The sequence below is a fragment of the Vitis vinifera genome, chromosome 12 (assembly GCF_030704535.1).
Source record: "Vitis vinifera cultivar Pinot Noir 40024 chromosome 12, ASM3070453v1".
NCBI lineage: Eukaryota > Viridiplantae > Streptophyta > Magnoliopsida > Vitales > Vitaceae > Vitis > Vitis vinifera.
Window position 1 is genome coordinate 4,194,933 of NC_081816.1, and position 27,419 is coordinate 4,222,351.

At 36.2% G+C, this 27,419-nt stretch overlaps 1 protein-coding gene across 1 annotated transcript; it reads right to left on the reverse strand.

Annotated features, from left to right (window-relative positions):
- Positions 1 to 1,303: 1,303 nt before the first annotated feature.
- Positions 1,304 to 25,119, reverse strand: LOC100243855 (transmembrane E3 ubiquitin-protein ligase FLY2). The gene is made up of 15 exons (XM_010658687.3): positions 24,435 to 25,119; positions 21,663 to 21,735; positions 16,767 to 16,894; positions 9,227 to 9,342; positions 8,515 to 8,575; positions 7,929 to 7,995; positions 7,772 to 7,849; positions 5,267 to 5,424; positions 5,119 to 5,178; positions 4,937 to 5,030; positions 4,384 to 4,551; positions 3,093 to 3,421; positions 2,049 to 2,165; positions 1,785 to 1,953; positions 1,304 to 1,583 (listed from the first exon to the last, which is right to left on the reverse strand). The coding sequence occupies exons 1-14, from the start codon at positions 24,594 to 24,596 to the stop codon at positions 1,852 to 1,854; spliced, it is 1,713 nt and encodes a 570-aa protein (XP_010656989.1). The 5' UTR covers positions 24,597 to 25,119; the 3' UTR covers positions 1,304 to 1,583; positions 1,785 to 1,851.
- Positions 25,120 to 27,419: the final 2,300 nt, after the last annotated feature.

A 27,419-nucleotide genomic window follows, 5' to 3' on the forward strand; every position in this document is an offset into this window, starting at 1 on the left:
GAGACAAAAAATAGCGACATAAATCACTACAACGGACGATGTTGTCTCCAACTTGTCATGTGCTCAAACCACACACATCACGTGTATGCCGATGTGGCAAACACACGAGCCATCCCATGCCGTCTCAGAAAAAGCCACTCATCTTTGTGTTGTCTTTCCTCTATTTCTCCATTGCTTTGATCTCTCACTTTCCAACTTCTTCTCTCTATCTCTAGTAGTGGCTATGGAAGCATCGAAGAAAAATATTATGTTATAGTCATCATTCGTAAATTGTAAGATAAGTAATGCTATTTTATTTTATTATTAAAAAATTAAAAATTTTTAAATATTAATTATGAAAATGCATCAAATTAAACGTTATTAACAACACTTAAAAAAAGTTTTAGATTTTATATAAAAAAAAATTATAAAAAATGTTTAAAGGAAATTTTCAAAAGAATTAAAAAGAAAGAAAAATCATTACAAATTTTCAATAATTTTTATCATTTTGTAGCAAAATCCTTTAAAATTATTTTAAAATTTTCAATAATTTCTATTATAAATATTTTTTAGTGGAGATCAAGATTTTAATAGATACCAAATCAATACTTTGATTTTTTTTTTTTCAAATAACTAAATATATAAAGTTTTTATTTTTTATTTTTTATTTTTACTTTTTTAACTTATGTTTCATATAATAAATTTCTAAAACACTAGCTCTAGAGCCCCTACTCCTAAGAGCGGCAAGCAACAACTTAACTCGACGTAGGCCAAGTGCTTGCTCATGAGCGCCTAGGCTAGCATGATACGACTTTGAAGCCTATTCTTTCTAGAGTTGAGTTATAACCGTGAAAATTACAAACTACACTAACTGCTTTGTCTCGCCTTAGCACTCAATGTATTTATTAATTAAATTAAATGAAGAAGCCTGCTCTTCCGACCCAATTGGCTTTTGCGTGCTATTCCTTCCGCACCGGTTGAAATGAAAATAAAGCACTATAGCCCAAGGCTTATGTAGTGAAAAAGGGCTTTAGCAGCTCATTCATAAGCATAATGTCACATCCTATCCAAATGACCTCTCACTTAAGATCATATTGAGGTAAGAAGTTTCTAAAAAAAAAATCCAGAAGCATTTACTCATGTACTAAGTTGGGTGAGAGAGTCCAATGACAGCACGAAAATTGGAACAGCAGAGCATAGGGGTATTAAGATTTCGTAATTTTTGACATTATTTCTTAGGAATGTTGATCAATATTTCAAAACGAAACAAAAATAACCTAGGGAAGCAGGTGAAGATTGAAGCATGAAGGTCATGATCCTAAGATTGTTTCGATAACCATGCACAACTTCATTTCTCTTGTTCTTGGCAACAATCTGGTTTCTGCAAATGTATGTGTATGTGCTAATCCTTTTAGTTAATCTAGTTTCAAGAAACAATAAATGTTGAAGCCAGAAAGAAGTGCCCATCAAAATGCTAAATGCACTAAAATACACATATACAAACAATACAAGAATTATGTTGGCAGCAAAATGTAGCCCCAATCTGTTCTGAATTGATTATGCTGCATCCCAGCCATCTTCAGGGGATGTCGGTTTTCGCTCATCTGAAATTAGAAATAGAAAAAGTGAGTACAAGCAGTGGGTGGTTGAACACAATTCAATGTCTATCAGCAATCCAGTGAAAACCTTGGTATAAAATTGTCAGCATAGAGACAATATGGGGTAAAATTTTGTCAAGAAATCTGGGAATGATATGGACAGAATAAAGAAAGCAAAATATAGAATTAAGCAAGATGGAACATTACCACAATTAATGGGTGGTTGGGTGATGTCTGTTGATCCTAAACAGAATAAATACAAAGCAGGACCTTGTTAGGCTGGTGGCAGTGGACGCCGGCATGTTGGGCATTCCATTTTTATATCCATCCACCTTTGTAAACAACCAGAATGGAAAAAATGATCACATGGCGTCACCTGAAAGAAAATGTTGATTAGATTCGAGTCCAGGACAAAGCAAATAACCCCCATATCAACAAGAAATTACAAGATAAACATCTTCCAATAAATACCATGCACTCATTAGAACGATGTGTGATATCAATGGTGGTCATGCAAATGACACAGTCCGTCACATGATTTGTATCCTGATTAGACCGTCTGTAGTAGCTATATTTCTCAGGTAGGATCTGCCAACCATCATACCAAGGTGAGATCTCCATAAAAGCACTTATGGAAAGTTGTAATAAGACTACATTTTGCTAATAAACATATCCAGTTGAGCAAATTTTGAAACTAAAGTAAATGCTTAGTTATTTAAATAAGTATAAAGAAGAAAGCGAAGAAAATAAAATCTTCTTTGTCAAAAATTTAAGCTAAATACTAAATGAAGATAGAATCAACCAAGTTACCGGACCTACATCGAGCCTAAGATATTTTACACAACCTCTCGAGTCCAGAGAGGATGGTTAAATTAGGTTTGACAACCAGCATACAACTTCAGTCAAATACTAGCAAGGACCGAGATTAAAAATTTTAATTGTAACCTACAGCCCCAGATTAAGCGTATCAAGGTACCAGATTGAGCAAATTGATAAAAGAATTAGGATACGGCATTGTGAAGTTTAGTCATAGGGTGCCCATGAACCTGGCTTTTCACAATTGTTTGATGCTCCAACTAGCTAACTGTGAGATACCCAGATGAAAGGGTATTGTGAGAAACAGTCTACAGATACATCAATTCAGTTGAAAAGGTTTTAGGGGTAAAATAAAAAAACTAATTCACACACACACAAAACACGCACACACAACACGCGCACACACGCACGCACACGCGCACACACACACACACATGTATGCATGCCTATAAAAGCCCCAATACACACACACACACACACACACACACATATGTATGCCCATAAAAGCCCCAATACATGCACTTTCTTTCCATTGTCCTTCAAAACCATAAAATTAAGAAATTAAAAAAAAAGATTGGCACAATACTCACCTTCCAGACCTTGAAAGTTGTCACTAGAAATGTGTGTGTCTTATCAGCTAACAAAGAATGAAGCAAAAAAACCTATTGCAGGAATAAAATGATTCAAGTTGCATCCAACCTGCCGAGGAATGAAACACCGAGATCCAAGATAGTGCTGAAGAAGAAGAATTGATGCTTGAAGTCCCATAAATATACCCAAACAAATACACCAACTCTTGCTAGGTTCAATGCGCATGAAGTTGTTAGGGCAGCCAAACATATATAATGGAACTGCTAGCCGAGTAACAGTCATGCCTAAGATATAATGAGGATGCAATGGCTTTCTTGAATCACGAATAACATTAGTAATTATTTGAGGTATCCAAAAGGAGTACATAAGGAGAAGAATAGGCCGCAGAAAATTATGAAACTCATACATAACCAGAATGCCTCCCAAAAGGATTCCATCTGCAAATATCCAGCATAGTTAAATCAACTTAGCATAAATTTTTCACAGGAATTTCATAATATAAGGTTATAAATCCATAAATAAGTTTTCAAATAAATATAAAATGTAAAAAAGCACACAGGAGACAAGGAACAGTTAGAATGGAAAGCTTTTAAAGACTGATCACTTGAATGATGAACTACATAACCCATAGTTAAGGATGATGAAGTAAGAATTTTGTCATTGGATGATTTAAGGTAAATTTCAAGTCATAGCTTGAGAAATCTATAGGAGATAGAAAAAATGCAATTAAAAGTAGCAAAAGTGTCTCACAAATGTCCAAACAGAATTACATGATTTCATAGTAATAACTGATATAGCTAGCTGATATCTTCTAAGGAACTCAAAAGAAAATAAACATTGAGGAACTATGAAAAGGAACATTTGAGTCAATTTAAAGCTACCAAATTAAATGATTAATCTAGATATGTCTGTTGCTTGGGAAATTTCTTGTAATACCAACTCACTCTTAGTCACCACACTAGCTTGACATAAGGAATGCATTTCATACTGTATATATACATGCAGAAGTTTAGTGCGGACATCAGTTTTCTACAATGCTCTGTGTATGTACAAGCACAGGACAGTACACAGAATCATCTTACTATTACCAGCAAGGGGCTTCTACATCATCAGAAGTCCACTACCTGTACTCTCTTTCCTCCCAAATTCACCTCTCAACTGACCCCCAGAAATATCAACCCATAGACCAAAAGGATATAAAGTAAGAGACCCAGCTCCATACCACCAACAATTTGTTGTCCAAGACCAAAATGAGTCCAAAAATGTTTAAAGAGACACAAGCACTGTTCTCTATGGGCATAGATGTGCTCAATTAATAAACGCAGTCACCAATCGGTAAGTTGCATTCAAAAATGAAGATTCTGAAATACAAACGTTTACATTCAGCAGGAGTACTTACAGAAACGGCTATACAGAACAGAAAGCTCACGCCTCATTGTCTCCCAACCTTCTCCGTTATTCATAGGTCTGCTTGCCTTCCATATGGCAAGAAGGTATCTCATCTCAAAAATTGAGAAGACTACAAACTTGAAAAATGCAGCAGTTGCAAAAGCATTGAACAAGGACTCTGCAAACAAGCAAAAATCTCCATTAATCAACTAGCAACGAGGAAGAACCACACAAAAGATAAAACCTCAACAAAACTGAAAACACTCACTATAAACAATGCAAGTATAAGAAACATATGCAGAAACAGCAGCATAACAAAGGTATGTAGTGCTTGAAGACAAGGTATACAATATAATGTATATAGCAAGGACAACAATACATGTGCTGGAAGTCAGAAAAGACACAGGACATCCAGTATGGCAATCTCAAAAAGTTCAACATGCAATGTGATTATAGTGACACGATGCGAACATGCAAGTATGATATTATTACCTGTCAAAACAAAACAAAGACTAGAACCCAGCTAACATTGTTATGTAGCAAAAACTAACGCACAAACATACCAACTAGTATTCCGGCAGTCAGATGTAAAAGGCAGAGATAAGCATCCATAATGGCTTGTTGCCCAATCATTAAAATCGAAACTTTGGCAGCCCCCTGGACACATTGTATTTGTAAATTATGCATTCATAATTACCCAAATTGGATTGCTGTCTTCATTGAATGTCCAAGATGGAACTCTTACCGATTGAGTGTTGCTATGTTCCATTTGCCGAATTAACAAAAGAACTTGAAGAAAAGAGACCTGATGCATGAAAATGTTAAGGAATCCTCTCAAAATTAGTTGATGATAATATGATCCTGCTGCAGGAATAATGACCAACAAAGGATACAAAGGTGACCATCAACGTATAGTTAACTGCCTTGTTGTAGTAGGCCTCAATGTTGACAGAAGTAGCATTTAATAGTAAGGGAGAGAAGCAATCTCCATCATCATCCACGGAAGGACTCTCCATCAATCCTTCTAAGTGATAACGATCACGATCTCCATCTATAAGAGGTAAATGATTTTTAAAACAATTGTAACACGATTTTTAAGAACATTAGTATTATATCAAAAGTCATTTACTTCCCCTATACAGCAGAGATGCCACAACTAGCCCATAATGCTTTGTATCACATCTGGAAAGGAAACTATAGCAATTGCAGTATACCAGCACCCTAGTCCAGGTTAAATAACTCTCTATTGCTTTTTCTTTAATGGAAAAAGGTCAAAACAAGAGGTAGTTGTGCCAAAAATTTGAGGGAACATGGGGTTTATACATGTATTTGTCTGGTACCAAAATCACTAAACAGAAAAAATGCAGAAAGCACCAAAAGTTTACAAGAGATTAGATATCTGGGAACAACTGAAGAACTAAAAGATTGTGGTTCAAATAAAAATGTTATGCAAAGAATATAGTAAAAGAGAACTGCTTCAGGGCCTCTTGACTAATTGTAGATTTTTCCTAAGAATCCAAGTCCATCCTATCCCATCCAGGAATAACAAATGAAATGAAATCCATTTGACTTCTGCGAAAGAAAGAACCCAAATGTGTATCTTGGATCAGGGTATAATCAGATCATCTAAAAACCAATGGATGTCCAGTGAGGATAGGCCAAGGCTTTTATGGCATTCGCATCACCATCATTTAAGTGACTCATCCCAAGGCTTAAAAGCAGCATTTTTGTACCCCAACATGATACTCCTATGACTCGAATCCCATGACCTTGGCTTTGATATCAATTCTTGTATTGAGCTTTGACCATCTCATTTGAAAATCAATCAGTATCCAGAGAGGGTAGGTCTTTTATAGCATTCAACATAAAGAAATTTGAATATTCAAGAATTAATTATGGGGTAAGTTTTAAATAATAAACAGAATACCATAACTTTTAAGTCCCAATTTTGTCTCACTATAGTAAAGCAATCTTGACCAGGTCTCCGCTGTATAACCTTTACCCTTTCAACTGGAGCACAACCGTATTTTCATAGCTTTCTTTTCCTTTTCTTTTTTTTTTTTTCTTTTTTATAGACAGATATAGAGTGTATTGGTAAGCACCAATCAAAAGGATGATGCTGGTAAACAGGGAGTCTTCAAAGGATGACAAAAGGCTACAAGAAAAGCATTAGCAGAATAGGATACAACCAATGAAATCAAGCAAAGGTGAACAGTCAAGACACAACCCGTAGACCAGAGAAAAGGGGTTGAATAAAAGCATCCTTTACTTGATTGAAATAGAGACTCCAACCCATCAAGAGTCTTCATACAGTTCCACTCCTGCCATATAGGCCAAAACAAACACAATAGGGCCACTCTCCATAATTCATTTCTTCCCCACAGAATTCCCTTGCCACCCAAATAATATCTCCCTTACCACCCTCAGCAGCACCCATAAGACACTAAAAAGTGAAAAATACCAACTGTCATGAGATTCCAATACCTCCTTTACCACCCTTGGCACCAGAGAGACACCAAAAAGTGAAAACACCATATGGCAATGATATGGTTGGTCAATTCCTCGTTGCTTATACACAAGCAACACCAGCTAGCAAGAGATGTACATTCTATACCACTCGCAAGAGCATGATTATGGGTTTTACATTTTGGTCAATATGGACAATGGATATGATGTTGTTCCTCCCCAGTGAATTCTAACAAACAGCAAGAATCTGAGTGCACATGAAAAAGGTCGGAGCATCAATTCCCAATGTAAAATTCTGTTCCATTGGCTGAACTACAAGTGTGCCCTCAGGCTATACTTAAGGCTATATTACAGGGAAAATTCAAAATGCATAAAGAACTCATTTTGGTTAAAACACGATATTAATGCTCATACAGTTGGCAATATATAACTTAATCAGCATGTGCACCATGGAAGAGAGGACCATATTCCTAATTCACTTAATCTTTTCCTATATTGGATGGATATTTCAAACCAATTAAGCAACTGTGCTAAACATGTTATATATATTACAGCCACTTTACTTACCTTGTGTCCCAGTATCCTACAACAAGCTAATTCAATGGATTTGATATATAGGCATGAACTTGCACCTAATATGCATCCTTGAGTCCATGAAAGTGACACTAAACAGATTGTTTGTCCGGTCATTTCAAAGGTTTACAATCTACAAATGACAGTTTAGTTTCTGGAGATTAAGAGGTGGCAATTTCTTCTCATTTTCATAGACAATCCAAAACTGAATGATGTACAAGTAGACATCTTTGGTTGACATAACTGCCAATTCAGTAATATTTTGCATCAGAAAAAACAAATTGCATACATCAATGAAAGAGAATTGAAAAAATAAAAGAATGAAAGAAGGAATTCATATGCTGAGAGAACTCAAATACCATTTTGGGTGGATGAGACACGTGAAATTTGGGCCGCAATTTCAATATTACAACGTTTCTCCATCTCATAAATTGGTGCTGCAGTAAGAAAGGATAAAAAATTACCACAATGTAGAAACAAAACAAACTTAAGACCAAAGTCAAGCAAACAAATTACAATGCCGCTTTCTCCATATCTTCTCTCGGGGAGATTCTTGGAACACCTGTGACGAGAAAACTCCAAGCTGTTCAAAGAAGTCACACATCCAATGCATTAGAATACCAAATCCTCATTGATAAAGATATTTGATAAGCAGACTTTTTATTCAAGGTTCACATCCTCAAATGAAAGTTCTTGTGAATGCACTGGACTGGGCTTTGGAATACACAACTGAGCCCAGCCCAGCATTAGGAAACCTGGGCCCATTATCTTCCCACTCCAGATTTCAGATTTCATAGCAAAGGTGCAGTTCAGTCAGTTGATATAGTTTTTATGTCGCTACAAAATTATACATTCCAACTCCCAAAGAGGCACATTGACAAACCCATAGTGGCAATTAGCCCACTCTATAGCCATCCTTCTAGAACTCCCAAAAATAAAAACTCAAAAGGTAAAATATATAATGAAGCATGTTCAGATAGAATTTGAAGAAAACTGCAATTTTAATTGCATTACCAAAAGAAAAAGAAGTCATTCTGGAAGAAACATTTACTTTGAGATCATAACAGTTGCATCTTAATCAAAGAAGAGAGAAAAGTGTTACCAAGTGATATGGATTAGACAATATATATTCTTCTTCCTGGCTCAACTCTCCCTCTTTTCCACTGCAAAATAGCATACAAAAATGGAACAATGAATTAATTTGCCCCGAAAGTCAGATAGCATGAAGGCCACATGTATTATTAGATGTCAACTAGCATCAAAAGATGGATCAGGGCTCAAAAGTAAAAAATATAATAATAAAATAAAATAAAAAATAACATATTTAGCAACTATAATCACTAGCATTATTAAATTAGGACAACAAAGAGATACAAAAGAAATAAGAAAATGACACTAGGGTAAAAAAAAATTTGTCTTCCAGAGTTGGTCCAATTTCCTTCTCTTAGAAAAAACAAATTAAAATCTTCAAAATACCAGTAAGACCAACATTAGAAAGTATCCATAATAAAACGCACCTGTCAAAATGAGGTGCTACTCAACAATATAACAAGATAGAAGGCACAAAAACATTTTACAGATGTATGGTAATTAAAACGAAAAGTATGAAGAGTCAACAGTTAACCACAGCTAAAATACAAACTTTGTTGGAGATCAAACAAGATTTGCATTATTCAAACCAATACTCACTTAAAGTCTAGGATGAGCACCCAAGTTACATTATCTAGTAAAAAGGAAGGCTGAGAAGATACAGAAAATGGAGAATGAGAAAATGTATAGGAAGAAACTTAAAAGCAAAAATCCATGAGATTTACCTGTTGGCTACCATTCGAAGTTGTCTAAAAGGCCATATATATACACCTTCTACCCTGATTTGAGAACCACCAACTTCATGTTCATTGTCAAACACATCATGGAATATAATCACCCCCTATTGTCAACAATGTAGCAAAGAAATAAAACTTTACCATAAAGCACTTCAGGAAAAGATAAAGGGCAGGAAAATCATATGTTACACTGAAAAATGCTCCTTTTTATAGGCAAATAATTGTTTTTTTTTTTTTTTTTTTTTTTTTTTGATAGATAAACGATCAAAATAAATTAGAAAAGGCTAAAAAGCCGCATGTATACAGGGGGTATACACAAATGCCCAAACAAGGGGAACTGAACAAAAAAAGAGGGAGAACCTCACCCACCCTCAAGTGGCCGCAAGCCACTCCAAAAAGCCTAAAAGAGAATAGGTATCCTCACCAATGTACACCCTAGCCCAACTCCACAAATTACATACAAAAAAATTCTTGAATTTTTGTATATCTAAAGACCCTCCCCTAAACGCTAACCTATTCCTTTCCTTCCAAACCGTCCAAAAAATGCACAACGGAATGGAATTCCAGGTGTCTTTTCTTTTTTTCCCCACAAAAGATCCCCTCCAACTAAGTAACACTCCTATAACTGATTCTGGGAACACCCATTGGACTCCAAAAATGGCGAGAGCGATCTCCCATAGAGTCTTTACCACTGTACAATGTAACATAATATGATTCGCACTTTCCTCTTCACATCCACACAGAAAACACCGGTTAGGGAGCTGCCACCCCCTTCTTTGAAGCTTATCCAAGGTGAGGATCTTCCCCCACGAAGCTTCCCAAGCAAAAAAAGATACTTTTGTTGGCACCTTATCCATCCAAATGCGTCTGTTCGGGAAGACACAAGCTGAGGACCCAACCAGAATTTTGTAAGCACCCTTAGCCCCGAAAACACCATTGCTTTCCCTTTTCCATCTCACATCATCCTCCTCAGTCGAAGTCCTGAAATCCTTCAGCAGGTTCAGCATATTTCCTATTTGTTCCAGCTCCCAATCATTGAAATCTCTAGCCAATCTGAGATTCCATCCTCCTTGACCCAAGCTAGAGTCCCACACTTCACTTACTTTGGCATTCCTATTACCCGCCAAGGTAAACAGCTGAGGGAACATTTGAGAAAGGGCCTCATTACCGCACCACTTGTCCATCCAAAACAAAATTCTGGTCCCCTTGCCTACCTTAAACACAATACTCTCCCAGCACCAATCAGCTTCCTTCATGATCTCCTTCCACAATCCCACTCCATAAGGCCCACCAACGTCCTTAGTCCTCCACCCACACCCCTCTTGACCATATTTCACCCCTATCACCCTTTTCCACAGATTCTCCTTCTCATAGGCGTATCTCCACACCCATTTACCCAGCAAGGCTTTGTTCAATACATCTATTTTTCGGATGCCTAGTCCTCCCTCCTCCTTAGGGCTACAAACCACCTTCCATTTAATTAAATGAGCTTTCCTCTCCAACCTTCCTCCCCCCCAAAGGAAATCTCTTTGGATTTTCTCAATCCTTTTTGTAACAGATTTGGGGATGCGAATAAGGGATAGAAAGTAGATGGGTATGCTGGCCAAAGTGCTTTTGATAAGAGTAATTCTCCCCCCCTTCGAGATGTATTGCCTTTTCCATTGGGCTAATCTTCTTCTCATCCTCTCTTCCACCCCATCCCAAGAAGAAGAAGTTTTATGATGGGCTCCTAGGGGCAGCCCCAAATAGACAGTGGGTAATGCACCCAATCTGCATCCTAGCTCAGCCGCCATCTCCTCCAACTCATCCACCTGCCCAACCGGAATTAGGGCACTCTTAGCAAGATTAATTCTAAGACCCGAAGCCGCCTCAAACCACGCCAAGATCCAGCTTAGATTGGAAACTTGCTCTCTTTCCGCTTTGCAAAAAATGATTGTATCATCAGCAAAGAGAAGGTGCGAAACGTTCATCTCCACACCCCCTCTCCCCCGAAGCCTACAGCCAGAAAGGAAACCCCCCTCACCAGCCCGTCTAAACAGTGTGCTAAGAACTTCCATGCCCAAGATGAAGAGATACGGAGAAAGGGGGTCTCCTTGCCTTAACCCCTTAGAATTTGGAAAGAAACCAGCAGGCACCCCGTTGATTAAGATGGAAAATTTAGCTATGGAGATACACCACCACATCCAATCCATCCAACGCGACCCAAATCCCATCTTCCGAAGCACCTTCATCAAAAACTCCCAGTTTAAACTATCATAGGCTTTTTCAATGTCCAACTTGCAGATCAACCCTTTCTCTTTCCTTTTGTGCCAATAGTCAATCACCTCATTTGCCACAAGAGACGCATCTAGAATCTGTCTCCCTCTCACAAAAGCATTCTGATCTGCCGAAACGACCCTATCAAGCACCTTCTTTAGCCTATTCGCTAGGACTTTGGCCAAGATTTTATACAACCCACCAAGCAAGCTAATGGGCCTGAAATCCCCTAAGTCTTCAGCACCTCCTTTCTTTGGGATAAGGACCAAAAAAGTATTGTTGAGACATTTGGTGAACGACCCATACTCAAAGAATTCCTTAAAAAAATCCATCAACTCCTCCTTCACAAACGGCCAGCAATCTTGCCAAAAAGCCATTGTGAATCCATCCGGTCCTGGAGCTTTATCTCCCCTCATCTCCATCAAGGCACCGTGGACTTCCTCTTCAGTAAAAGGCTTCTCCAAGTCTTCAGCTTCCCGAGGAGTAAGTTGATTTAGGTGCAGCCCCTCAATATCCGCTCTCCACCCCGGTTCTTCTGATAATAAATTCTGGAAGGCAGTCACAATCCCCTCCCTCACCTCTTGGTCCTCAGTCAGCCACTCACCATTAATCATTATCCTGTCCAGGGAATTGTTCCTCCGATGGGCATTAGCCATCCGATGGAAATAGCCGGTGTTCCTATCCCCTTCCTTAAGCCACAGCTCCCTTGACTTCTGCCTCCAGTGGACTTCTTCCAGCAACACCCATTTGTGAAAGGCGTCCTTGGCTTCCTTTTTCTGCTCAGTTTCAGCTAAAGACAGGCACCTCTCACTCTCCACTCCGTCCCAATATTCCACTTGCTGAAGGGCAGAATTTTTGTTAACTTCCAGCCTTCCAAACACCTCCCTATTCCAGGTTTTAATCCTTAGCTTTAATAATTTCAGCTTGGAGGCCATCCTGAAACTGGCCCTTCCTCTCACCTCAATCCCCTGTCACCATTCCCGAAGAAGACCTTTAAAGCCGTCCACTTTCAGCCACATGTTCTCAAATCTGAACGGAGTAGGACCTCTCCTCAACCCACCACCCATCAGCAAAATAGGAAAATGGTCAGAAGTGGGTCTCTGCAGTCTACATTGGACGACCCCACTGAACATCTCCAGCCACTGTTGTGTCACCAAAAATCTATCTAGCCTAGCCCAAGATTGGTTATTCCTCCCCCCACTCCAAGTGAAAGCACCCCCTTGCATAGGGAGGTCCATCAACTCTAATTCATCAGCAGTTTGGGCAAAAAATCTCATAGCACCAGTCAGCCTTCCCTGTCTATTCCTTTCCCTCTGGGACAAAATGACATTGAAGTCACCCCCTAAACACCACGGATCTTCCCACAAGCCTCTAATCGCCCCTAGCTCTTCCCACAGGCATTCTCTGTCACCTTTCGAAAAAGGCCCGTACACACCAGTAAAGGACCAGGTTAGCCCATTTTCCACATTCCTAAACCTACACGAGGCAGAAAACTTCCCCACCTCCGTCTCCATCACCTCCAACGACCTTTTATCCCAACACACTAACATCCCTCCTGCAGAGCCCACTGCATCCAAGGCCACCCAATTAGACCACCTGCCAGCGCCCAAACTTCTCACCAGACCCTCCGATAATGACTGAATTTTGGTCTCCTGAAGACAAAAGAGATCCACCCTCTGACTCCTGACCACTGCCTTAATAATCCTTCTCTTGGAGCTGTCATTAGCTCCACGAACATTCCAGCTAAGGATTCGTAGCTTCATTAGACTTCTGTAATCTGGCACCCCCTTGCTTGCTCACCACCATTTTGTTTCTTCCCCCCTTCATAGTTAATGGAGCACTCTAATCTTCTCAGTTCTCTCTCGAATTTTGTTTTCTCCAGCAGGGATTTGCTATGAACTCTTTCCCTTCTCTTACGAATTTTGACCAAAAATTCCATAATGTCCTTCTCCAGACCCTCTGTCGAAAATCCCAAGAAATAATTGTTATATTCATTATATGGATGGCACCTAATAAAAGGACGAGCTAAAGTATATACTGTGTATACAAGGGCGCCAAAAGGCCACACCAAAATGAGGGACGAACAAAAAACAACTCACATCCACTACCTAGAATTCAGCCAATCAATAAAGTGGAACATAGATAAAGAGCAATCTCCTATGCACACTCTGATCTACTCCAAAAAATTATACATAATTGATTGTTTCATTGCTTGATTGGTTTTTTTAGTATTTTCAAACACTCTCCTATTTCTTCCCTCTCATGTGGTCAAGAATAGGCACAAGAGAGCAGCCCTACAAGCTTTCTTCCTCTTTTCCCCAATGAAGGATTTGTGCTAGGTCAATAGTGCATTCCTTATTAGGAATGCATTACCCACTCTATTCCAAACAAAGCATAAATCAACCGCCACAAGATAATCGCTTTCGAGCAATGAAGGAGGATGTTTTCCTGTTCACATATAGCATCTATTCGACATTTTTCATCCCCTCCTTTTGAGCTAATCCAATATCAAAATCCTTTTCCATGCAGCTTCCCAACCAAAAAAGCTGACTACAAGGCCTCCATTCTTCCATTGGACAAAGGAGAGTACGGAAATTTAACTAAAAGAAATACTATCCTTTGAGTTCTGTCAAACCATTTTATCCTCTAAATCTATGTCAATTTTTGTGCTTGCAATCTCCTAAAGAAAGCCTCCACCCCATGTAGCTCCCACTCATGGATCTGTCTTGAAAAACGAGGGTTCCAAACACTGCCTTCTGCTCCCGCTCCCACACCTAAGTTACCCATGCATCCTTGGCAATGGCTATGGAATACAACCCAGGAAAAGCCTCTCCAAAGGGTAAGCCACCACACCATTTATCCTTTCAAAATTTCACTCCTCGCCTATTGCTTGCCCTAAAACTGATTCTACTGTTAAAAGATAAATAAATGAGCATTGTTTGTTTATTGTTATATTACCATGTTTTAATGTCGATCAAATCCCAACACATGCATGCCCAGAAATCATACATGAATCATAAGGAGAAAGAGAGAGGGAGGAAGAGAGAGAGAGCCCATTAATATCACAGGTTTCAACACCAAGAATATACAGAGTCCAACTCAAGGCACAAGAGAGCTTCAAAACATTTATCATATCATCACCCTCTGATTCAATCCAATAAACTAAAACCAGCTCTCCCTTTCCACAATAATTTTTTGATAGGTAAATAAGAATTGTATTAAAAGAAAGAAGGTATACACGCCGTATACTCCCTTTCCACAATAATAAGTGATGAAGCATACCAACACATATTCAAATGTCAATGGTCCCATCAAATCCCTTTAAACTGTTGTTGCATGTGGAGATCATCCAGTCTCTTGACATATGCATGATAAGCAAGGACATATTGGTCATTGGGTTGAGTGCTATAATGTATGAGGACATCATCCAACTCTGGATGCACAGGAGGGGAGGGCTTGGGCAGGGGTGTTGGGGTTGGAGTGGTGGTGGTGGTTACATAAAAGGTTGATAAAACAGCACATAGATATTAAGGAAGACGTTTATAATGGAAGGCACACATCTCATCTGTTCAACATGCTTTCATCTAAGTGCATACAAGTTCTGAGTTCCACCAAAAAAGTGGTAGAAACTGGAAGACTCGATAGTTGAGATGAATCTCAGACTGGACATTTGAGGTGGTAAACATATTTGCATATGGAAATGTCTGTAAAATATATCTGAGCCCTGTTCAAGAATTTATGTATTCTCTGTAGCCTCTAGAGCAACAGCACCATAGACTCTACAACCCTAAAGTCAAGGCTATGTTGTTCAAAGATGCAGGCAAGACCTGCAGAGCAGGTTTGAGGGAGATATGACTAGGGTCAGTCATGTTATACTTTCAACTAATCATGATGCTTTCATCACATGTGGCATCATCCATTTCCTCAGTATAAAAGAACAAATAGCCATTCTTATACATGATGAAGCATGCAAGAAATGTAAAAACAAATATATATGGAATACATGGATTTAAATAGATTGAATCGGTAGCATGTTACCAAAGTTATACTTGTGTGTGTGTGTGTACAAATATATATGGAATACATGGATTTAAATAGATTGAATCGGTAGCATGTTAACGAAGTTATACTTGTGTGTGTGTGTGTGTGTTAACAAAGTTATACTTGTGTGTGTGCGTGTGTGTACAAAAGTTATACTTGTGTGTGTTAACAAAGTTATACTTGTGTGTGTGTGTGCGCGCGTGTGCGTGTGTGTACAAAAGTTATACTTGTGTGTGTGTGTGTGCGCGCGTGCGTGCGTGCGTGGGTGTGTGTGTGTGTGTGCGTGTGTGTACAAAAGTTGTGTGTGTGTGTGTGTGTGTGCGTGTGCGTGCGTGTGCGTATGTGTGTGTGTGCGCGTGTGTGTACAAAAGTTATACTTGTGTGTGTGTGTGTGTGTGTTAACAAAGTTATACTTGTGTGTGTGTGTGTGTGTGTGCGCGCGCGTGTGTGTGTGTGCGCGTGCGCGTGCGCGTGTGCGTGCGTGCGTGTGTGCATGCGTGTGCGTGCGTGTGTACAAAAGTTATACTTGTGTGTGTGTGCGCGCGCGTGCGTGCGTGCGTGTGTGTGTGTGTGTGTACAAAAGTTATACTTGTGTGTGTGTGCGCGCGCGTGCGTGTGTGCGTGTGTGTGTGTGTGTGTACAAAAGTTATACTTGTGTGTGTGTGTGTGTGTGTGTGTGTGTGGAATACATGGATTTAAATAGATTGAATCGGTAGCATGTTACCAAAGTTGTGAATCCTAAACAAGGGAAATAAGCACTGATAAAAATAATATCCAAGCAAAATATCAACTTTAACTCAGGTTCCAGGCATGACCAGTTTTATCACATAATTGAGAGCAGTTTTTGAAATATTTACCAGCCACAAATATCACTAAAACTAAATATAAGAAAGCAAACTCCAAAGGAAAAAATTACAGCAAGAAGGACTATCTAAAGTAGGGGTTATTAATACATTTCACCTTGTCTATCAATGAAAAAGAAAAAAGGACCATCAGCAATGCAAGATCCTTGAAAACAAAAATATTCATTTCAGGAAGAACCATAGTAAGAAGAGTGAAAAAAGAGCATAGATCATTCTGTTAAGAGCAACTAATGTGGCCTCAGTCAAACTAATTGCATGAAACTACTGATTATAGGATATCCTAACCAGATTAATGAAGAAAAGGCATGCTAAATAAGAAGGCTCATTCGCTCCAATGATAATAACCAACGAGAATGGAAAACCCTCACCTGAACATAATGTACACCTGTTATTTTTGTTGGTGAGCTAACTAATTCAATGATAGAATTGCCACTGGATTTCCCAAAATCTGGAAACCTAGCAGAGCTATTTGTGGAATCCAGGAACCTCCAAGATCCTGTACCTCACAAGTCCAAATGGTCAAATTAACAAAGCAGCACCAAGCCAATAATAATTACTTCAATAATATGGAAAATGCATTCGTACACAATATAGCAGTTAATTGACAAAATTGTATATGCATTCCTGAATGTGAAGCAATCCTATAAGCATGGCAAAGTCAAGAATTTACACTAGATGGGCAACCTTTGACAATTAGAATGAAAGAAAATTTCTTGACTCAATAAATACAAAGCTTAAATATTAATTTATTATGCTTTTACTAGATAAATTTATACTCGTTCTCAATGAGCTTTTATATTTTGAAAGTTGCATGATAACCCCATTGCTAATGCTATAAAATATATCTTCTTAATATATAAATCAATCTGTTTCACAATTGACTAAGAAATTCAGTAATTTCACTAAAAACGTCCAGAAAAATTTAGGCATATAGAAAGGCCAACAAACTTGCAGACAATAAAAAACTTCAGAAAAAAAATTTATAGAAAAAAAATTCAAAAAAAAAATTATAATTAATCAAAATTTTAGTAAGGAATTTCAGAAACCTTTTTATTTATTAGGGAAAAAAAAAAGCCCAAGAGCACAAGAGATGATAAATGGGAACAAGTGCTCTTTTTGCGGAAGTTGATGTATTTATTGCTACTTACTCCCCCTTCCATGGTTTTTTCTTAAAAAATTGTAGACAAATGGGTTGAAGGATCTTATTTGAGTCAAACAGTGGGAGATCTGAGTGGGGTATCTAGTTCAACAAGTTTTCCTTTTTCTTACCCCAAACAAGAATAAATATCGTTTTTTTTTTGTTATATTTTTCAAACAATTGAAAGGTTTCTTAGAAACCTAGCTTAGCGGTAAATGCTTTGAAATGCTGCCAGTAGGTTCAAGGTTCTAATCCCTCTCCAATCAATTGAGTGTAGTTTTTTCATTTTTCATTTTTATTTATTTAATTTTTTTTTTGAGAGAGACATTTCCAGGCTTCACAGGTGTCAGTAAACCATCATTATTTGGTTGTACTCCTTTACAAAAGACAGCTGACATGAAACAACCAATTATGCACATCCAGTCCCTAATGCCAAGCAATATTGATAGGTATGTTTAAGAGTTCATCCTGATACATCAGGCATCTAGTCTGCATTTGTAGACCCTGATGCCAAGCAATTTTGATTATTGTGCTATCAAGACACTAAAGAAGTATGAATAAAGCCAAATTGCCCTGACAGACAATAATTTGCAGTCCTTTTACACTGCAAGAGGAGAAAGCAAGTCAAAGCAAGGAGAATATTAGTAATTAATTACGTGTAGTAAAAGAATAGCTTAGGTTGGAAGGAAAAGTCAGGCTACAACTCGAATAGATTGAATCCAAGCCCAACCTGAACAATTGACAAACTAGGCCAGTGAACACCAGTTGTGACAAGGGCTAGAGCATATTTATGATTCCATAAATGTGGTGGATTGGCTCAAGTATCACAAGGAAGGTCCTTGGAGATACATCCACTAATTGACATAGAGCACTGATATTCTGAGATTGTACAGAATTAATAACTCTTGGCTTCCAAGATTGGTAAACCAGGAAGATGATTTCCAGGCCAAGGAAGTGCTAGTTTCAAATAGCAGTTTGATGGCAACTGCTTGCTGGGACAGCTCTTCAACCACTTGCTCGTGTCATAGATTAAATGGCACCTAACAACAGAGGAGGCGCTACTCAAATGTGCAGGGTGTGTAGAGACAGCACCAACAGGATAAAGGAGAAAGAAAAGAAAGAAACAAAGTGCTTCAAACTTCTAACCCCTTCCCAATCCATCAATAAAATCCAAAAGAAATATCAACAACCCCAAATGAAAATCTACACCAATCAATAGGGGTCCTAAGAAACATCTCTTCCAGCTAATGCCAGAATGCTCTCTGTCTAAAATCATTCATTACATTCTCTTCAGATACACTGAAACAAACACAATGAAATCAATCTTCACACTTCTCTTTGCTACTTACCCACACTGCATCACACCAACCCAATAATAACTCCATTAGTAGAGCAAACAAAAGATCCCATAACAATTGAGCCATACAACATTAGATAATGATATATTTAGCAAACTCCCTATCCTTGCACAGGCTGCATCTGTTTACCAATGTCCAACCCCCACTTATGAATTGGTTAACTGTTAGAAGTTTCACCTAAACAGCTTCCCAAGTTAAAAAGCACAAATTAGGGATGTCCTTAAAGTATACTTAATCCAAAATTTTAAATAGATAGAAACTTTCATAAATATGTAGGCATTTTGTCAATCCAAACAGAAAACTTATATTTTCCTAAATTAATTAAACAAAAATGTATACAACTTAATTCTCTTACCTCGAAGAGAAGAAAATTTGAGGAAGATCTCCTATGTCAGATTCTCTTCCCTTTCCTTTCCTATTAACATCTCAAATTTCTTTCATATGTTAGTTGCCTAATTGGATTCCAAATCATACTGCCTATTTGTAGTAGGTAAGTCATTCAACCAGGATGAATTTTATCTATCAAACAGTGTTGCTCAATTCCTCCTTAACAGGAAATTAGAGCACTTGGAAGAAAAGAGGGAAACAACAAGATCAATGAAACTACCATTATTTACTCCATTCAAACCCCTCAAGAAGCACTGAGTGAATGCACTCAGTGAAGATACCCACCATCTACAACTCCAAATCATTCTCAAGAAACAAGAATTCCTGTTACCCTGCCATTTCCTTAGCATCCAGAAGTACCTCTAGCATTTGCAAGAGAAACTATCCTGAAGAGAAAATGCATTTCACAAAAAGATCAACTTGTAACAGGAAAATGCCTTTTCCAAGGAGTCTCTTCCCACCACCCATCCATCCAAAACTTGTGTTTCTACCATTCCCTCCTAAGATATGAGTTCTATACCAAAACTCTTTCCAACCCTCTTGTAATAGCTTCTCCACAAGCTTAATACAAAGGCCTTTTATAATTCATACCCCTCTAGAACACCACCTGCCATCTATCTCACCAAATGTACCCTAAATGTATCAACCTCGGAGACAATCCCACTCATTAGAACACCTATACCACCACTGTCCATGTAAGCCTTGTTCAAAGCAAACAATCTTCTCATACCCAAACCCCATTACATTTATCCCAAAAAATAGTCTCCCAATTCACTAAATTCAACTTCTTACTTAAAAAGTGACCACCCCATAAAATATCTCATTGATTCTTCTCCAAGTGGATTCTTACCATCCTACGAATCTCAAACAAAAATAAATCAACAAGCTAGAAAGAGTACTTTTAAATTTTAATAAGTATTAATCTACCCCTCAGGACAGGATCCTAAGTAGGACAGCTTCTTACAAAAAACCAAGCTCCTCTTAAATCTTCTCTCCATAATATCCTAAGTACGACAGGATTTTAAAGGAGCCTCGAACAGCAAGCTCAAATACATGGTTAGCAATTTTCTCCCACAGCAAGCAAAGATGCCAACTGCTCTACTTCCAGCACTTTCTCACTGGGATAAGCTCACTTTTCTGTAGATTAATTCAAAGAACAAGGGAACCCACTTGAATACAATGACTGCTCTAGGCAAGCTTCACAAAAGAGAAAAGTACCATCCATGAAGATAAGATGAGAGGTCTCCACACCATCTAGTTGAGGGGCAGCATCCATGACCAGAACAAACAAGTAAGGGGAAACAGGGTCTTTCTATCTTAGACTTCTAGAGCTCAAAGAGAAAAAGAACACTTGCAGAAGACCCATTTACCATCACTGACAACCTGACTATAGAGATATGAAATCTTAATCAACCCAACCAAGTTAGCACAAGACTCATCTTGTGCATTAACAATAGCAAAAATTAACAGTATATATGATCTTAGGCATTTTCAGTATCCAACTTAACAAAGCAACCCACATTCTCCAACTCTTAATTCTAGAATCAATAGGGTAATCAAAGCCACATCCAGCATCTATCTACCTTCTACACTTTACAAAAAGAGTGCTATGACTTTGAGACTGCCTTGCTAATGAAGTTTAACCTATAGGTCAGAATCTTTGCCAAAAGTTTGCAAAGCAACACCAAACCCCACCCCCAAATCTGATTAACCCGCACTAATGTCCTCAATCCCTCCTTTCTTTAGTACCAAAACCAAAAAGATAGCATTAAGGCTTTTATCAAAAGACCTGATCACAAAAACCTCCAGAAGGAATGCTATCATCTCTCTACAAACTAACAACCAACACCTTCATCAAAAAGCCATTGAGAAAAGATTTGGGCCTAGGCCTTTCTCTCCTCCTAGATTAGCAAGAGCAGCCAAAGTCGCTATTTTTCTAAAAGGGCACTCAAGGCCCTCTCTATTGGTCATTTCAATTCCAATAAAATTCCATTTCTCATTAAAGAAACAGAAAATTAATTGCATTCTCATTGAATGAATATTCATCAGATACAAGAATGACAAACCCATTTATGTGTCTTAATAACAAACTTATGTCACTATTAAGCAGTAATATCCAGAAAAATGTTATCTTATCCATGAAAAGCACTAGTTTGCTGTTACTTGAATTAAGGATGTGGCAATGCAAAACATCAACCCATACTCAATGTGCATAACAAAGAACATGGCTTAATTACTCATATGCTTGCATGACAATGGAAAACACATCACATAGGTATAGAAATGTATTTGGTAGGCAAACCAAATTTACAAAAGGGATAGTTCTCCTATTTAACTATAATAACTAGATAATTGAACTCACAGATATAAAAGTAACAAACCTTTGTATGTTCCTGTAATGTTCCAATAGGAAAACGGACCCAGTGCATTCTCATCTTTTCTAATATATAACCACTGCAAGGAGCACCATCAATAAGATATAAAAGGTATGAAATTAAGTTCAGTCAAGCTAAAATTTCAAATTCAAGTTTTTGAAATGAAATATATAAAGGCTACAAACTTGCTTTTCCAATGGTAAAATGCAACATTAAACTTACATGCCAATACATCTAAATATTGAAACCATGATGTTTTTAAAATAGGATAAGGCCCTAGGTAGAGAAGAATGGCAAAATGACTCATAACCCCATAAAAAAAGAGTTGAAGATTGCAAATAACAGAATTAAGTTCTTGGAATAATGGCTTTGTTTCCTTTCTTCTTTAAGTGGTTAAAGATTTAGTGATAAACAGCCAAAATTGAACCTTAGCAATCCAAAGATCCCAAAAAAATAAAAAAAGAAAACCAAAAAATAAAAACAAGTGCTAAAACTTATTTTCTTTACACTACCAAGAGACAAATATGAGTTCTTTTGACGATGAAATGAAAGAGATAACTGCAAAAAAAGAGATTATATTGTGCCTAAAACTGCTAGCATGAGAAGGTAAACAGCCTCATTCAGAAGCAAATGTCTGAGTAATTTAATCCTTGTAGATATTACTGCAGTTAAAATGAATGAAGTAATACACATCCAACTTTAAAGAGCATTACCAAATAAAATGATAGAATAATAATATCATAAACAGATTCAACATATGAAATATCAAGCATTCATGCAAATCTGATCAAACATAATTGCAGATAAAGCATGATTCCGTGTAGTTTCATCTGTTATGAAGGGCTACTAAATCAATGTGGAACCATATGAAAACAAAAAAGAATCATGGCAGGTAAAGTCAATGCCATCAGAATTTGGCCAACAACATGCTTATTATTGCTAATTAGGTACCCTCCCCAATCAGCTTTGGAAGGAAAAAAGTTCCAACCAGAATATCTTCCCTTATTTGAAGCTAAATCAAAAGAGAGCAGACTGAGGGCAGCATCCACACAATTTGTATCAAACAGGCATCTAATGCAATACCTATGCTACATGTCATCTGGGAAACTAGGACCAATTTTCTTTTAACCGCAAGACGGCACCTGATATTTGGAGGTATATTTAATTTTCAATTCAAGTGCCAAAAAAATTAATAAAGACTGAATTTAGCCAAAAACCAATTTTCTACTTCACAGGTCTTCTGCCGTAATATTGTTTGTAGGGAACTCTGAGCAAATTATAATAGACAAAGTTCTAAGAACATAACTTGCTCCATTTCCATTATCATTCATATTTACTTTTAACATAGTTTGGAATTGAGGAGCTTCACAATCCCAATACTTCATCATCTAAGAATCCAGATTTTTCAAAAGTAAAATATGAAGAAAAGACATTGACAAAGCGAATTGGGAAGCTCAACATAGTATGGGAAGGAACTGCTACGAAAACATATTTGTAACTTTCTATAAAAGATAATATTTTCCCCTAAATGACCATCCTTTTTATACCATTCATAAGAAGTCTGACCTATATTTTTGAAAAAGAGGGAGTCCATTATTCAAAACCCCAGAGAGGTTATTACCACCATTGATCAACATAAATGGGAAAAAATTCTAGTAACTTAGCATGTACTCTTAGGAAGGAATGAGATTGTCAATTTTATTGCTAGCTGATTTCTAGTGGTCAAACTTGTTGAATAAGGTCCTATTTTCAACCTAGTGCTAACACAAGCTCATCCATGCTAAACAAGACTATACCAACTAGCAAAGCTAGGAAACCATTCATTAGTATCCATCTGCATCAATCTTCACAATCAATGCTCTCAAATATTTTCTTTTGGTATGTAAAATATACAATTAAACCAATGCTCTGTAATCTATAATTCCAACAATTGGTTGATCTAATTATGGCGACTCTGGTGATTACATTTTGGACCAAGCTTAGATTACTTTTTTTTTCTAGGCCTTGTTTTGCTATTCTCTTCTTCTCCTTTTTCTGAAAGCTTACATTTTCAAGTTTCAGAAACCACACACACAAAAATACATTTTCTATAGTGAGTCAATTATTTTGCTTTTGAAAGCATACGAGAATAAAAAAGTGCATTAAAACAAGCCCCTCATTGTACTTATTACAGGCTCGAAAAAAATCCTGTGCTTCCAATTGATGAGAGTGATCAAATGCTCTCCTCCTTGATCCTAATTCAATATAAAGAAATTTCTATTAATGGCAAACCTGCATTCACCCACGTCAATTTCATGTTACCAACACTGACATTTCCCATTTTGCATTTCATAGGTTCCTTTAATCTAGACAGAGAACTGAATCACATGATTCAACCCCTAATGATTTAGGATTTCAAAATCCCTTAAAACATGCACAATTGAAAATTCCCATTCCTAAACAAGTCAAACTCAAACTCAAAAGTTAGACACACCAAAAAATAGAAAATCTAGTAGAATCTACATATTAGTTAAGAATAGTTGTGATATCATATTGAAAGCATTTCTTGCTTTTGAGACCTTGAATCAATGCAAAATTTGCTTTGAAATACCGCCAATTCTTAAAGCCTAACTAAACAATTCCTTAGTTAAACTAAGGTTTCCTCACACCTCACAAAATTGCATAAGCTTCATTCCAAAAACATCTCTAAAAACACAATCAAAACACCAAACAAACCAATTAAGCGTCCATAAAAAATAAACAAAAATAAAAAATAAAAAAAATTTATTGAAAACAAACCTCATCGCCCCACGAATGAGCCCTGTCCCTTAAAGGTCTCAGACCCGTCACCGGCCGAAGAACGGCCAACACGACCCACAACCCCAAAACCACCCGAAACGCAAACCCTAGCCTCCCCCTCCTCCCAAACCACCCAAATTCCGCATTTCCGCCGGTGCCCATATCACAACCCCCGCACTCCACCCCACAAGTCAACCCCGATACTTCTAAAAAGCCTGCCGTGTCAGCTGATCTTGGAGAATCCAACAACGAGGTACAAGACCCATAAGAAGGAGGACTCAGATAGAGAAAATTCTAGAGCGAGAAAGTGTTGCTTCAAGTGGAGTCAACCATGAGAGCTACCAATCGAGGAAAGTGAGTGCCCAACTTCCAAAACCCACAAAATTTCTCCCAACAACAAGACCTTCAGCAGTCAATTCTGGACCAGAAACCACCTATTTAATTTACATGCATATTTATATATTTATATACATAGTTGTGGAGAGAGAAAGGGCATTGGGTATGGAAGTGGGGAGGTGATGGTGTGTGGATTTTTCCCTCTCTAGTTCGCAGTGGTTGTTGACACGTTGCTGTTCTTGCTGGTGCCTGTGTTTCTTGGGAAATGGAAATCGGATTCTCTCCGGTTCTCCTCCCTCTTTCACTTTTACTCCAATATCTTGACTCGTTGACTTTCTCTCTCTACCTCAATTTCTATTCATTTTTCAAAATTTAATTCAATCTTATAAATTATTTTAAATCGTTTATATTTTTAAATTGCCTTTTAAAAAATCTAAAACCTTTTTTAAATTCAGTAGAAAAAAAATGTGGGATTTGATTCACTAATATAAAAATATATAAAAAAACCCTAAAAATTTTAAATTAATATTATCTTCATTTATTTACAAATAATTTGAAATACATGTAATTTTTAATAAATGATCCAATTATTTTCACAAATTTCCTTTTACTTGTCATGTCATTTAGATCAATTGACAACTAGACTCGAATGTTTCCTTTCTTTTAGATATTTTATTATTATTATTATTATTTTACTTTTTTATTTTATTATTTGATAATTTTTTTCTCTAAAAACTTTATAAAGTAAAAATTGAAAAAAAAAATATTCTAGTATTAATAAGTTAAAAGTAAATCTATATCCTTAATAATAAATAAACCAATAATAAAATTATATTTATTGTAAAAATATTAATAATTGTTTGATATTGAATAAAATTTGTTGTAAAAGTTTTTCACATGTAAAATGTTTTATAGTATGGTTGTACTTTGATATATAGTGTAAAAATAAATAAATAAATATTTTATATTAAATAAATTAATCATAATTAAAATAATTATATATTATTAAATTTATTGTTTTTTATTTAATAAATAACTTATTGCTTTTTGAATTAGTAATTATGATTAGATAGGATTTATTGGACAATAATTCCTCTAAAAATTATAGGAAATAAAAAAATATATATTAATCCTATTTAATTAGGATTTTTTTTTGCATGATATTTCATAAACTTTTAGAAACTAAAATAAGAATATTTGCGAGGTGTTTGGTTCCAAAGAAAAAAAATATCAAATAATAAGATAATAATAATATATATTTAAAAATAAATGAAACATTTATATGGAAGAGTCTAATTGTTAATTGATTTGAAGGACATTTTTTTTTAACAATTGGATTACTCATTAAAAATTACATATATTTCAATTTATTTTGTAAATAGATGAATGTAATATTAATTTTAATAAAAAATATTATAATCTTTAATAAGATTCAATAAAATTGCAAAAATAAAAAGCTATAATAATCTTTGATAACATTCAATTAAATTATCATAATTTTCTTCGTTAATTTAAAATTAAAAATTATGCTAAATTAGACCTTTATTACTAACATATTTGTTTTTATTTAATTTTTAAAAATTGATTTATGTTATTATAAATAAATATAAAAATAGAAAACACCTCTTTTGATGTCCCCTAAATTTTGTATTAAATTAATAACTAATAATTTATTTTATGATTTTAAAATAGTTAGTTTTTAATGTCTTATTTCATAATATGGCATATTTTATATACTTCAATTGTATTTTATTTTTAATAATTCCTAGAGGTTATGGTAACTTAAGGAATCGAATTGGACACGAGTTTGATGTAGGTTTAAAATGATCAACCTAATCTCGAGTTAGATATGATATAACTAAACATATCGATGACAAATTTGACATAGGTTAATCTTCTAACCCGTAAATAGTTGAAATTATAACCTTATTTATATCAAAATTTTATTTATTTATAGGTTTGTAAAAATTTCAATAGATGTAAAATTTCATAAAAAACCAATTCAATATTTTTGTGTTTTCCTAAAAAATTTAATATTATATGTCTATTGTCTTTGTACGTGCGGATATGAATTAGGTGGCTAACTTTACGTGGAAGACCACTAAAACAATGTGGTGTTGGAAGGTCTATGTTTGGACAAGTTAGTTATTGCGCTTTAATTGTTGGCTAAGGAATTATTTCTATAAAAAATTTAAAAAAAATAATTTTTAAATAAAATATTTAATGCTTACCTTAACGATAAGCCGCCTATCCATGAACAAAAATTATGTGATTATTTAAAAATAATAATAATAATATGTTTTTATACTATGAAAGTCTGGAATGTGAGGTTTTGTTGTAATTTTACCTTTCTTTATTTATTTATTTTTTATTATTTGCCAAATTGTCATTGCTGATTTGTTGACAGGTTGGATTGTTGTTATTGTAACAAGTGTCCCGTACAAGTTTTCGTTTTCTGTCTTTTTCAGTCTCGGCTTCGTCTTGTTGCACGTACATGTTGTTGTCCACTGTTCCAAGTTATTTTTATGTTTTGTATTTAAATTGTTTTAAAATATGTGTTTTTAAAAAGGGATAAATCATTAGCCATGTCAACCTGTTTTTTGTTTGAGATCTCTTGAGAAAAAAAAAATTGAAACAAAAACACTATTT